We start from the raw sequence: 12,653 nt of genomic DNA on the forward strand, positions 1-12,653 counted from the left end.
AGAGGTGGATGCAGAGGTGGATCATTTACATCTTTCCGGAAAACAATACTTCCGCAAAGGATGCGCTGATGTTTTCTTATTCAAAGGCAAGACTAGGAGTTCCTATCTTCTACTTCTAGGTCCTACAAGGTACATTTAACAGGTTGGAATGTTCTTAAAGATGGCAGACCTCAATCGAAGAAAGAGAAAGGAAAAGGAAGAGAAAAATAAGTGATTGGAATGAGCCCTGTGAGCCTACCTTACTACTTGATGCTACTCTTACTAGCTGCTGAAAAGGACTACTGTGCATGCCAGCTCACTTCCCGTTGTGCGGACAAAAAAGAAAATAAATGGGGAAAGGTGCTAGTTCATGAAAAATCTTTGATTCTAGATGCACAAATTAGCCATATTCACTCTTGCTAATACGGTCAAACAAACAGAGTCCTGAACCGTAAGATATTTCATGGAATAAAGCCATAAGTGAACCACAGCTACGTATTTAAAACACACAGAAATTCTGTGATAACTATAGAAATGCAGCATTCAATTTCCTGTGTATTTACATTCATAACCGCCAAAAATATCCCAAAATTGCTTGCCGTAACTAGGTAGCCTAGAATGTAAACAGTCTAATAGGAACTAATACGCAGCCGCACAAAATATTTCTTTCAATTATCCAACCATAAAGCATGTGAATGTGTCGGATGGCCCAGTTATAATGTTTCCCAACTTGGGAAAACTGATGATTTGACATTACTTGAAAACAGGGTTAGTCCATATAGTGAGCGTCCAATGTCCAAGAGAAGCCTGATTAGTTGATTCCACCCTGTTGGAGAGGGCAGAAGAGAACTATGGGAGTGCTAAACTGTGGGATATCGCACAACGCTAATCTGCACCAGCTGTCTCTGTAGAGGTTGTCATCAAAGCCTGTACATTTTATTTGTGTATTTTATAATGTAGATTTGTTTATTGCTGTGTCATTTGCATTTCACAATTTCACACACAGATCAAGCCTATTCCAAGACTAAATTAAATTTTGAGTTTAATTTGTGTCTGTGAACCGGCCCTATATGTATGGAGTCAACCATCTATATGTACGTGTATGCAGTGTATAATTTGTGTCTGTGTGCATCTGCTGTATCAGCAAGTGTGTATTCATTTTGTATTTGTGCTTCTGTGTTTATTTATATGAGAGCTTGCATGGCTGTTTGCATGTGTGTGTTTGTATACCATACATGAGAGCTTGCGTGGATGTGTGTGCAATGTGCATATGTGTGCACTGGAGTATTTAAATTTGCGTCCTTTGTATGTACAAACCTTTTAGTGTTGGAAAACAGTTTTCAAAATGTTAAATTTTACGAAATAAAATGTTTTATTATTTTGTCTGTGATCAATTGTTTCTAAACTGTGAGATAATACCTGTAATTTCTGTTGAAATTCTATAAAATAAACATTCAAATGTGGAAAAAGTTATCTAATTGTTCACTTTCATTGAAGATCTCACAGCATAAAACAAAACTATATAAAAATAGTTTTTATAAAGAGTAAAAGTAAAGAAATATAAATTCATATCCACAGAGGAGAACATAATCCAGTAATGTTACATACTGCACAGAGGAGAGCATAATCCAGTGATATTACACACAGCACAGAGGAGAGCTGTGACTTTGGAAAGCCACTAGCCACAGTGGCTGGTGAGACAAAAAGTAAATGTCAAGCCCTGGATGTTACACACTGCACTGAGTATCTGCCTTCAGGTCAGTTTTTACACCTGTTTCACATGTCCACATGTATATATTATAAATTACCTTGTGCAGTTCACCCTGCCACAAAATGGCCTCCATGCCACTCTATATGTGTTTTTATCATGTGGCCTCTACATTCCTAAACCAGGGATCAAGCGCAACAGCTCAGCCCTTACTTTTAAATCTGATCTAATCTATTTGAATTTGACACAAGAGTAAAATAACAATTAAAAAGGCACTTTTGACCTCAGGAGAATGAACTGCAGTCAATCTTTCACGATAAACATAAGGAGATCTTTTGTATGGCATACAAACAACATACAGTGCATCCGGAAAGTATTCACAGTGCTTCACTTTTCCCACATTTTGTTATGTTACAGCCTTATTCCAAAATGGAAGAAATTAATTTTTTCCTCAAAATTCTACACACCACCCCATAATGACAACATGAAAGAAGTTTTTTTGAAATTTTTGCAAATTTATTAAAAATAAAAAACTAAGAAATCACATGTACATAAGTATTCACAGCCTTTGCCATGAAGCTCAAAATTGAGCTCAGGTGCATCCTGTTTCCACTGATCAACCTTGAGATGTTTCTACAGCTTAATTGGAGTCCACCTGTGGTAAATTCTGTTGATTGGACATGATTTGGAAAGGCACACAGCTGTCTATATAAGGTCCCACAGTTGACAGTGCATGTCGGAGCACAAACCAAGCATGAAGTCAAAGGAATTGTCTGTAGACCTCCGAGACAGGATTGTCTTGAGGCACAAATCTGGGGAAGGGTACAGAAAAATTTCTGCTGCTTTGAAGGTCCCAATGAGCACAGTGGCCTCCATCATCCGTAAATGGAAGAAGTTTGGAACCACCAGGACTCTTCCTAGAGCTGGCCACCCGTCTAAACTGAGCAATCGGGGGAGAAGGGCCTTAGTCAGGGAGGTGACTAAGAACCCGATGGTCATTCTGTCAGAGCTCCAGCGTTCCTCTGTGGAGAGAGGAGAACCTTCCAGAAGGACAACCATCTCTGCAGCAATCCACCAATCAGGCCTGTATGGTAGAGTGGCCAGACAGACTCCTTAGTAAAAGGCACATGGCAGCCCGCCTGGAGTTTGCCAAAAGGCACCTGAAGGACTCTCAGACCATGAGAAACAAAATTCTCTGGTCTGATGAGACAAAGATTGAACTCTTTGGCGTGAATGCCAGGCGTCATGTTTGGAGGAAACCAGGCACCGCTCATCACCTGGCCAATACCATCCCTACAGTGAAGCATGGTGGTGGCAGCATCATGCTGTGGGGATGTTTTTCAGCGGCAGGAACTGGGAGACTAGTCAGGATTGAGGGAAAGATGAATGCAGCAATGTACAGAGGCATCCTGGATGAAAACCTGCTCCAGAGCGCTCTTGACCTCAGACTGGGGTGACGGTTCATCTTTCAGCAGGACAACGACCCTAAGCACACAGCCAAGATATCAAAGGAGTGGCTTCAGGACAACTCTGTGAATGTCCTTGAGTGGCCCAGCCAGAGCCAGACTTGAATCCGATTGAACATCTCTGGAGAGATCTGAAAATGGCTGTGCACCGACGCTCCCCATCCAACCTGATGGAGCTTGAGAGGTGCTGCAAAGAGGAATGGGCGGAACTGCCCAAAGATAGGTGTGCCAAGCTTGTGGCATCATATTCAAAAAGACTTGAGGCTGTAATTGCTGCCAAAGGTGCATCAACAAAGTATTGAGCAAAGGCTATGAATACTTATGTACATGTGATTTCTTAGTTTTTTTATTTTTAATAAATGTGCAAAAATTTCAAAAAAACTTCTTTCATGTTGTCATTATGGGGTGTTGTGTGTAGAATTTTGAGGAAAAAAATGAATTTATTCAATTTTGGAATAAGGCTGTAACATAACAAAATGTGGGAGAAGTGAAGTGCTGTGAATACTTTCCGGATGCACTGTAAACGGTGGCAATTAAAATATTAAAAACTAATGAAAACCCATAGTCATATTCTTTTGTAAAAAGGACATCACAGTGATGCATTTCAAAAAAGGGTGAGGACCACATCTCACAGCATTGTTTGGGCACAGATTCCCAGATTTATCTGCCTTCTTAATTCCCAGAATGTCCTCTTGTAGTTTTCTACTCAGTACTTTTCTTGCACAAAGTTAAGCCCTGTGCTATAAAACAAAGTTTTCTCTTAAGTTTACTGCTGACAAATATAACACATTCTAATGAAAGGAATGAGATGGCACACTGAGAACCTGTCTCTACTTTTGGACACTTCCTCCACAATTCATCCTTCATTTGCTTAGTGGACACCCTAACAGCCTGCACAGAGTCCATGTTCCCAGAATTCACTGTGGTCTTTGTGCCCTGTGCCTGCTGTTGACGACCACCTCCACATTTGATTCCTGCAGTGAAGTGAAAATGCTGTCTTCAGACACATCACCTGCAGCAAAGGCACACAAAAAAAGAGCATCAGCTTGGTGAGTTGGTTTTGAGCTGGGCACTGAGGATAAACTTGTTGTAACCATTCTCCTGTCCTATACAGCTTCACTATGCACTGTGACACTTAGTCATTCACACCAATAAGACCAAGGAAATGCACACTGAGTTTAGGAGAGAAGTCATATCCCCTTCAATTATAGCCATTATAGATCAGAACACCAAGGTTGTTGAGGACCGACAGCAGGAGTAGGTTACAGATCTAAAATGGAGCAAAGGTAAAGAATATATTTACAAAAAAATCCAGTAGCACTATATACAACATCTATTAGAAATGACATGAGGAAATTAGTATGTTTTATGAGACCTTGAAACGTTGATGACCCAATTTTCATTGCTATGCCACATTAGTATCCGAATATTCTTGAAGTATCTCAACATTCAGCATCTGAATATGACCATGGGTTGACAATATATCCCTCAAGTGGAAAATAAAAGTATATCCCCAGATCATATTAAAGAGTGGTACCCACTAGTGGGGGTGGGCAACTCGGTACTATCATTGGTGCGGAAAGAGGTGCTGCTCGACAGATAGGAATCAGAGGTCTGGATGGAGGTGCCAAGAAGGTCCTTCTTGTAATTGGCCTGGATGGTAGTACGGCTCCATTCTTTGGGGGGAAGCAGAAATAAACATTCTTGCACGTGAACTTTCCGGGGTGGAGGAGTGGAAAGGTAATTGTCTGCATGTAAAAATTTGGTTGCATCTAGTAGTATGTGTAGAGGTAGAAGCTGCATGTAGACTTTGCAGATTCTGCTGTCAGGTGCGGCCCTGCAGTACTGGAATTTCTTCAATTATCTAGTTGTACAAAGTAAATGTGGAATATAATCTGTGTTAGTTGGATAACATCTACTAAAAAGTGTCCTTTCAAGTTTGAGGACTTAGTCATGGGACAGACCTGGCATTTAAATTTGGCATTCCTCATTGTGTACATTGATTTAATATTTTTCATTATTTATCTTATAAAAAACAAGAAGGGAAAGGTCACTCGTACCTGTGCTGGCAGCTGTCTCTGGCAGCTGCAGTCTCCCACAGCACAGATATGCCCGCCACTTCCTACGCACATTTTCTTTTAAGGCACAGTGGAAGATGAAAATGAAGAAACCTGTGGAAGAGTGTAAGTAAACAACACATGAGGTCATAATGAGCTTATCCTTCCACTGTAACAGTCTCCATGTTCTATTGTGGAGTTTGTGGTGTACAAGGGGATTAGTTATGGGGTTTAGTGAGTGTAAAGGTATTTATTATGGGATCTGGAGAGTGAATGGTTATGGCCATACCCTGCAGGGAGTTTAAGATGGCAAACAGGTACATGAAAGCTAGGTTGACTGGCCCCCAGGCAAAGAAAGCGAAGCCCCAGGTCAGGCCAAGGAGGAATGTGAGTCCAGCCACACTACGCAACTCCTGCAGCCCGTTACGATGCTGGGAATTATTGGGGTTCTGCCGTTTGATCCGCCTCAGCTGCACCATCACCACCACAAACATGGCCAAATTGATGACAAACACCAGGCAGAAATAAGCCACAAGTGCCACGTAGAAGGCCACGTCATTTCTGATCCAGCAACTGCAAGGAGAAAGATACAATCAGGTCCAGAATTATTGGCACCCAATAATTCCCAATATATAATAATATATATCATAATAATTGCAATATATGCACAGAAATAATACAATTATTGACATAAGCTTCATTTTCCAACATGTGTGAATATTTATTGGAATCAACCAACATTTTACAACTTTTTCCCCAAAAAATTCAGGGGCCAGATGTATCAAACATCTTAGGAATTACACTTAATAAATCGCTCTCCACTTGCTAAAACATGTTAAAACATATTTATCAAGCAGCTCACACTTTCTCTTAGGTAAGTCTTGAATATTCTCAAGAGAAAATAAGTGGCAATCACAGGTGCCTGAAACGAAAAGATTACAATGATGTCCTTATTATCTTATTACAAAGACAAAGAACCAATCAGCTTTTGGGGAAAAAAAAAATCTCTTAAAATGAAAATCATTGTTGGTTAATGTTCGGCTACGCAAAATGGATACAAATAGAAAACCAAATTTGACTGAGGAGAAAACCGTGTGCTTCACTATTCGGGTGGTTTTCGGAATTTTCTGGTTTCCCACGACTCCTTCTGTCTCGCTGTTCTTCCTGCTTCTTTCCATTTCATGTTTGTAGATAGCACTAATATACTAATCCCAACTAACATAGAATTTGTACAGTACTAATTATATTAACACACTAATATGTTCGTCTAACTAACAAACTAACATTCATTAGTTTTGGGTATTTGTAATTTAATCACGTAACTAACAGACTAACTCTACCTCTACATCAATACTGCTCTATAACTCCGCCTCCCTGTTCTATCCCTACATTGCTTGCTTTGATTCAACGAAATGTTCACACCTGCTCTCCACTATCTCTACATTCTTTAACTCTATGCAATTGTCTACTTCCTAATCCGGAGCCGTTTGTATTACATATGTGTCTATGTGAATCCAGTCCCACGTTTTCGTTCCTCCCTTGTCATTGTATGATTGCCCTTTCATGTGCCTCACCTGATGTTTATTTGTTAGACCGCCCTCACTCCCATGACCCGCCTAGGTTGTCTCATTCCCCTGTGTATTTATGCCTGTCCTTCTCAGTTGCACCTTGCTAGTTTGTCATATCCTGTTTTTCCTGAGTCCCGAGCCCTGATATATCTTTACCCTTTTTCTAGCCACCTTGTTCCTGAGCCCTTGTCCTTGTGGCATTCTGTCCAGTTGTTTTTTTTCTGTTTTCTTTTCTTTTATGACCCCTGTCTGCTTTTTTCTCTTCTCTTTTGTACATTTGCCTGTTTGGGCTGACCTACTGGTTTTTGAACTTTGCCTGTTTGTTATTACACTCTGTCTGCCCCTTCATCTGCCTTAATTAAAACCTGTCATTTTTTAATCTATTGCTCCTCTTTCCCCCTGGCTGATGAAAGTGATACATTGTATACTTTATATTCTGTATAGGAAAATTTCTGTATTAGTATACTGTGTGTTTTTGTACTGGTCATATAAAAACCAGTGCATGTGAAGGCCCTCATGAAGAAAAGTGAAATAAGTACACAAGCAGGGTAAGATATGGTGAAATGTGTTGTAGAATCACTCAAGTGCTTAACCTGTGTATGCGAAAATAGCAAAGTTTGAGAAAAACAAAAGTGTAGGAGAAAAACCAGCTGTGTGCTGAAAACTCCAAGCAACCAGAAAGGGGGGAAAGGAAATTTGAACATATAAGATAAGAGATAATAATGGCATAATGCCCAAGGGTGCTGACCATTTAATCATTAATGATGTATCAGTGTATGCAATATGTTAAGGACAAAGATTGAGAATGTGGTGATTCCATGGATTCTCCTGGATTTATGAAACTATTTTGTCATTCCATCACTCCCTGTTTCACTAGAGTTAAAAAATGAGGTAACAAGCATGCAAAATCCATCTGTCAACCATCGCATGGGAAAAGCCAAAGAACTGATACAGATGACACAGATGGTAACAAGTTGGGTAATGGGTACAAAAAAATACATAAACATACACATTAAACATCCTACTTAGCACTGCAAGGGCAATAATAAAAGGGCATAAAACATATGGAATGGTTGCAAACTTGCCAGGAAGAAGATGCATACTATTACCACAGATGGTATGGAAGATGATGAGGGAGGCCATAAGTACCCCAGGCATCGTAATTTAAGAATTGAAGAGATTGGTTGTATCTTGAGGTCACCAAGTAAAGACAAAATATAAAATGGACCTCCATACCAGCTAACACTTAATAAACAAAACCAAGCATCTTGAGTTTACAAAAACTCATTGGAACTATGACTGGATGAGAGTGATATGGTCAGATGAGACCAAAATTGAACTTTTGGCCATCCACCCCATCAATATGTTTCTGACTTCCATATTTCACAGTAGGTATGAGGTGCTTCTCCTTGTATGCATTCCTCTTTTGCTGATGTCTATGGACAAAATGTTACATTTTCTGACCATAGCACTCACTTCCAGTCATACATTAATTCAGGTTATTCGAAGATTATGAATTGTTTGATCTGCTCAGTGGTGAGCACATGTTGTTCGACGTACAGTAGACATTATACACGGCTGTCACAATTGTTAGAGATCTGTGCTGATGCCATGATGGAAAGCAGGCTGATGTTAGTGTTAGGGCTGAACAATTACATTTTCAGTCTTTTGAGGCTTTCAGAAAATGCAAGTATTTCACTTAAAACATTTTTACCTTTAACCTTTAGACTGAGATAAAAATAAAAATATATTGGCAATTTCATTTCATTTGCAATAATTGCTAGGGGTGACATTTGAACGTAAAATAACATCCATAACACAACATAACATAACAGAGCATACCCTAACATCCATGTCAATTAGTGTGATTGCGAAGCAACACACTACTGTTATTCGAAAGTCAACTTTATTACTATTCCGCTGGTTTTTTGATGGCCTACACCTCCCAAAGTCTTTGAGCAATTGGAACCAAACCAACTGGACAATGTCTAGCTTGGTCCGGAGTCGTGTGCTTGTTCATAGCTTTTCTATATGTCCATTAATTGATTTTTCCAGGGGAAAAAGTCCCATAGGAATGAATGGGGAATGTCACTACATATGCCACTGAATACATTTACATTTAGGGCCCAAAAAAGATAAGGCTTAGCCCAGGAATTTCTCAGGAAAACCATTTTAATTAGAAATGGAAAAAAGTGCACTCACAATTCATCTGTCGATCCATCAGTATATTTTCCATACGAAATGAGCCCATAATTGTCTTTGCTGATTGCGATCACAATTATGACCACCATTAGAGGGACACCTGAAATATTCAAGCAAAGACAATCATATGTGTATGTAAAAAAAAGTATGGAAATTTGTGCTTGGTACCCTGCCCACATAATCAGCATTGTAAATGTAAATGAGCAGGCTTTCCAATGATATAAGATACACTGCTAATAATACAGTGACTGCATGGATTCATTCATTCATTATCCTAACCCGCTTATCCTGAACAGGGTCACAGGGGGGCTGGAGCCTATCCCAGAATACATTGGGCGAAAGGCAGGAATACACCCTGGACAGGTCGCCAGTCCATCAATATGCCATTCAATAATCATTGCTTGTTTAAAACAAAAGGTAGGGGAGACCGAGGAATAAGCTAACACTTTTAGGTTTTTACATATATATATATATATGTATATATACATATTCAAGCAAACATTTGTAATTCAGAAAGAAGATACATGTCTTTGCTATGACTATTCTTGGCGATTACAGTTTGTAATTCTTTGTACGTTCTGTGCTGAAATGCAAAGCACCTTGAGCTTATATCGAATAGCCACAAACAATTAAAAACAGAAATAAATACAATAAATCCAATTATAAAGAAAACAAAAACTGTGAACAATAAATACAATGTAATCAATGCATTTTTCTGCTTGTGGGAATTATATAAAAGCCCAGAAATTACAAATAGTTGATGCCAAACACTGGGCTGCAACTCGAGCATTAGACCCAGGTTAAGCTGGTTGGTGGCGAAAGGGTGAAATGTGGACCTGTCTGACTGGAAAATTGCAATAAGCTAAACCAAAATGGCAATGAGCTGCTCAAACTTGACTAAGACACCCTGAGTAGCAGCTCTCCTCCCACTTCAATGTGGATGAACCAGAGGTATCTTAATCATCCGCAAAATTCGAAATGATCAACATGCCAGCTCACAACTCACCAGATGCCAGCTGGAAAAAATGGCCCATTATGTTAAGCAGTCATCTGTATCTGGGATGATCTCATTTTATCCATTTATATGGCTGGGAACTCGCTGGAAATATTCAGGTTAAGTACCATACTGTAGGGTACAGGAATAGTGCTTACACCTAAGATTTAAACCCATGAAAGTAGGTGGTTGCAAGTCCAGTTTCTTGAGTGCTGGATCATGCCACGATGGTGTGAGGAGGAGAGAAGATGTGCCTACCCCAGCCGAAGAGAGAGAACTTGAGCATGTATCTGGACATGTAGCTGTTGAAGACCTTGACGATAGCCAGGTACATGTGGAAGGCCTCCAGCCCCATCCAGGTGAAGGACACAAGCAGGAAGTAGTGCAGGAAGAAAGCGGTAGAGATGCAGAGGCCCACGGCATCTGGGTACAGGGCCAGCCAGGAGTCAAGCAGAAAGGTCAGGTTCAGGAACAGCAGGGCTGTACACAGCTGGATCAAGATCTTGGAAGGGATGTCCCGCCGTAATTTCCTTCAGAGAATAGTTGAAACAGAAAATGTTTTTTAATCACTGAATATTATCCTTCAAGCTGAAATGTTCAATGAAATGCTGAAACTGTGTGAATATTTGTGATTGGCTCCTATGGCCAAAGACAAAAGCAATTGATGTTCTGTTACTCGGTATGTCTCTTCACAAATATTAATTTACTGTAGCATAACAAGATAAACACCACCCATTACCAACCAAAACTTGCTTGAATAAAGTGACATAGAGGATGGAGAGAACTTGAATATCTGGTTTCATTCAAGAATCTGTGCAACTACTCAGGTGACAGAAAGGTAAAACATAACATGGTCATGTAACTTACTCAAATCCCAGGTAGGTGAGCAGAGTGATAGACAAAAAGATTGCAGAGATGCCACAGCCAATGAAGGTAATGAATGTTTGGATGGTGGCTTGCAGACGGTCAGTAATGCCCTCTCTAGAAATGTCCTGCAATCAATCAAGAAACAACTCAAAACCTGCTGCATTCACAGATCTTCATTTACATTCTGGTATTCAGCAGAAACACATATCCAAAGCAACAGATTACATTATTCTACATACAATGCATTTAGACAGCTGTTTTATACAAAAGCAATTCAAATTAAGTATCCTGCTCAAGGGTACAACAGCAGCGCCCAACAGCAGCGCCCAAGCCGGGATTCAAAAAGTGCAACCCCTTTCCCAATCATCATATAACATTGCTTTTGCACCACAGTGAGAAATGGTGGGGCAAGCATATTTCCAGAACACAGGGAAGTGGCTGATCATTTGAACACTCACCAAAAGCACAGCGAAGCTGGTGAGATGGTTGCAGCTGCAGGTGGTCTCTTCCTCTGTTGTGTTCTGAACAGTACACCCATCACTGCTCCAGCCTCCTGATCCCTCTGCCACATGAAAACAAGTGAGCATTCGCGCCGTCAGGGAAACTGGAAAACTGCTCCAGTGTTATTTGTAAAGACTTTGATTCCACAGCAAGAAGACTTCTAGAAACACATACCATTTAAGTTGTGATCCCAAAAGACGCAGCTGGCAACAAAGTTCCCCTGTGGGAGAGAAAGAGCAGAGAGACAATGGGATTAGCAAATGAGTTTTGGGCACTGAGAGTCAATGGCCCTCAATCTAAGATTTTTCTTGCGAGCTAGTATAAACTAACTAACCTTATCACGGATCTGGTTAGACACGTAGATGGTTGCTGACAACTAGCACATACACCTAACTACACCTAACTTGATGCACATAGTTCTTGTCTCTGACATGGTACTACATATTCATCAATCTCTTGTAAGGTAGGCATACTCATTGGCTGGCTGCTACCTTTGAGAGCCTTACATTTTAGGAACAGCTGAATTGAAATAATTAAACTCTTCTCAATCAGTTATCTTGGGAAAATAATTTTGATTATTCCTTATTGGGGGCGCTGTCGCACACAGATCATGGAAGATTTGTTTTGTTGGTGCTCTGTCGCTAATGCATTAATTTTAGTTATCTATTATTTGCAATTCTGCAACCGTCTATATTGTGTTTTTGAAACAGCAAAGTTGGACTGTTTGCGATGTCTTCAGTCCAACCAAAAGAAGAATCCAGGCATACAGGCCACGCCGCCAAGGGATGACACGAGTGCTGAACGTAGCAGCGATTTGAGTCCGGGATAGCTACAAGTATGATTAACTTGTTGAAAAATTATATTTCCAGTTGTTTGATTCTCTGGCATCCTCAGTTCATGCCGAGATCGCAGGAATTGAACCTTTCCATTTAACTGTTTCAGCAGAAACAATTTCTTTCCGAATTACACTACCTCCGTACCCAAAAAACTAGCTGCTTTCACCAAGGTGAAGCAGCAGCTACATACTTGTCCCAGGATCAAGCTTGGACTGCTCTTTCCAGCGGTTTTGCAGATCAGTTTACCCAGCAGAACAACACACAGGTTTGAGGACCCAGCTGCCACGAGAGATTTTGTTCATACAAATTTCAAGAAATGTGTAAACCGTTTAAGGGTTTCATTTCAGGAAATGAATAGGATCAGTCTGTGACTCCACAGTGGGTCTTTTGTATGCTGCAGGGTTGCAGATGTGTATTATATTTGATGATGTATTTGATTGTACTTGTTTATAATGTAAAAATTCATACTTTTATG

At 40.1% G+C, this 12,653-nt stretch overlaps 1 protein-coding gene across 1 annotated transcript in view; it reads right to left on the reverse strand.

The window, feature by feature from the left end:
* Nucleotides 1-3,670: 3,670 nt before the first annotated feature.
* The window catches only part of adgrg2a (adhesion G protein-coupled receptor G2a), a 98,785-nt gene continuing 89,802 nt past the window's right edge, over nucleotides 3,671-12,653 (reverse strand). The window contains exons 28-36 of the mRNA XM_061238949.1: nucleotides 11,517-11,562; nucleotides 11,300-11,403; nucleotides 10,842-10,966; nucleotides 10,233-10,504; nucleotides 8,981-9,080; nucleotides 5,500-5,783; nucleotides 5,214-5,324; nucleotides 4,695-4,829; nucleotides 3,671-4,165 (exon numbers count right to left, since the gene is read on the reverse strand). Of these exons, the coding sequence (XP_061094933.1) occupies nucleotides 4,071-4,165; nucleotides 4,695-4,829; nucleotides 5,214-5,324; nucleotides 5,500-5,783; nucleotides 8,981-9,080; nucleotides 10,233-10,504; nucleotides 10,842-10,966; nucleotides 11,300-11,403; nucleotides 11,517-11,562 (1,272 nt within the window). The 3' untranslated portion in view covers nucleotides 3,671-4,070. The remainder of the gene's footprint in view (nucleotides 4,166-4,694; nucleotides 4,830-5,213; nucleotides 5,325-5,499; nucleotides 5,784-8,980; nucleotides 9,081-10,232; nucleotides 10,505-10,841; nucleotides 10,967-11,299; nucleotides 11,404-11,516; nucleotides 11,563-12,653) is intronic.

This window comes from Conger conger, chromosome 4 (genome assembly GCF_963514075.1).
Source record: "Conger conger chromosome 4, fConCon1.1, whole genome shotgun sequence".
Lineage (NCBI taxonomy): Eukaryota > Metazoa > Chordata > Actinopteri > Anguilliformes > Congridae > Conger > Conger conger.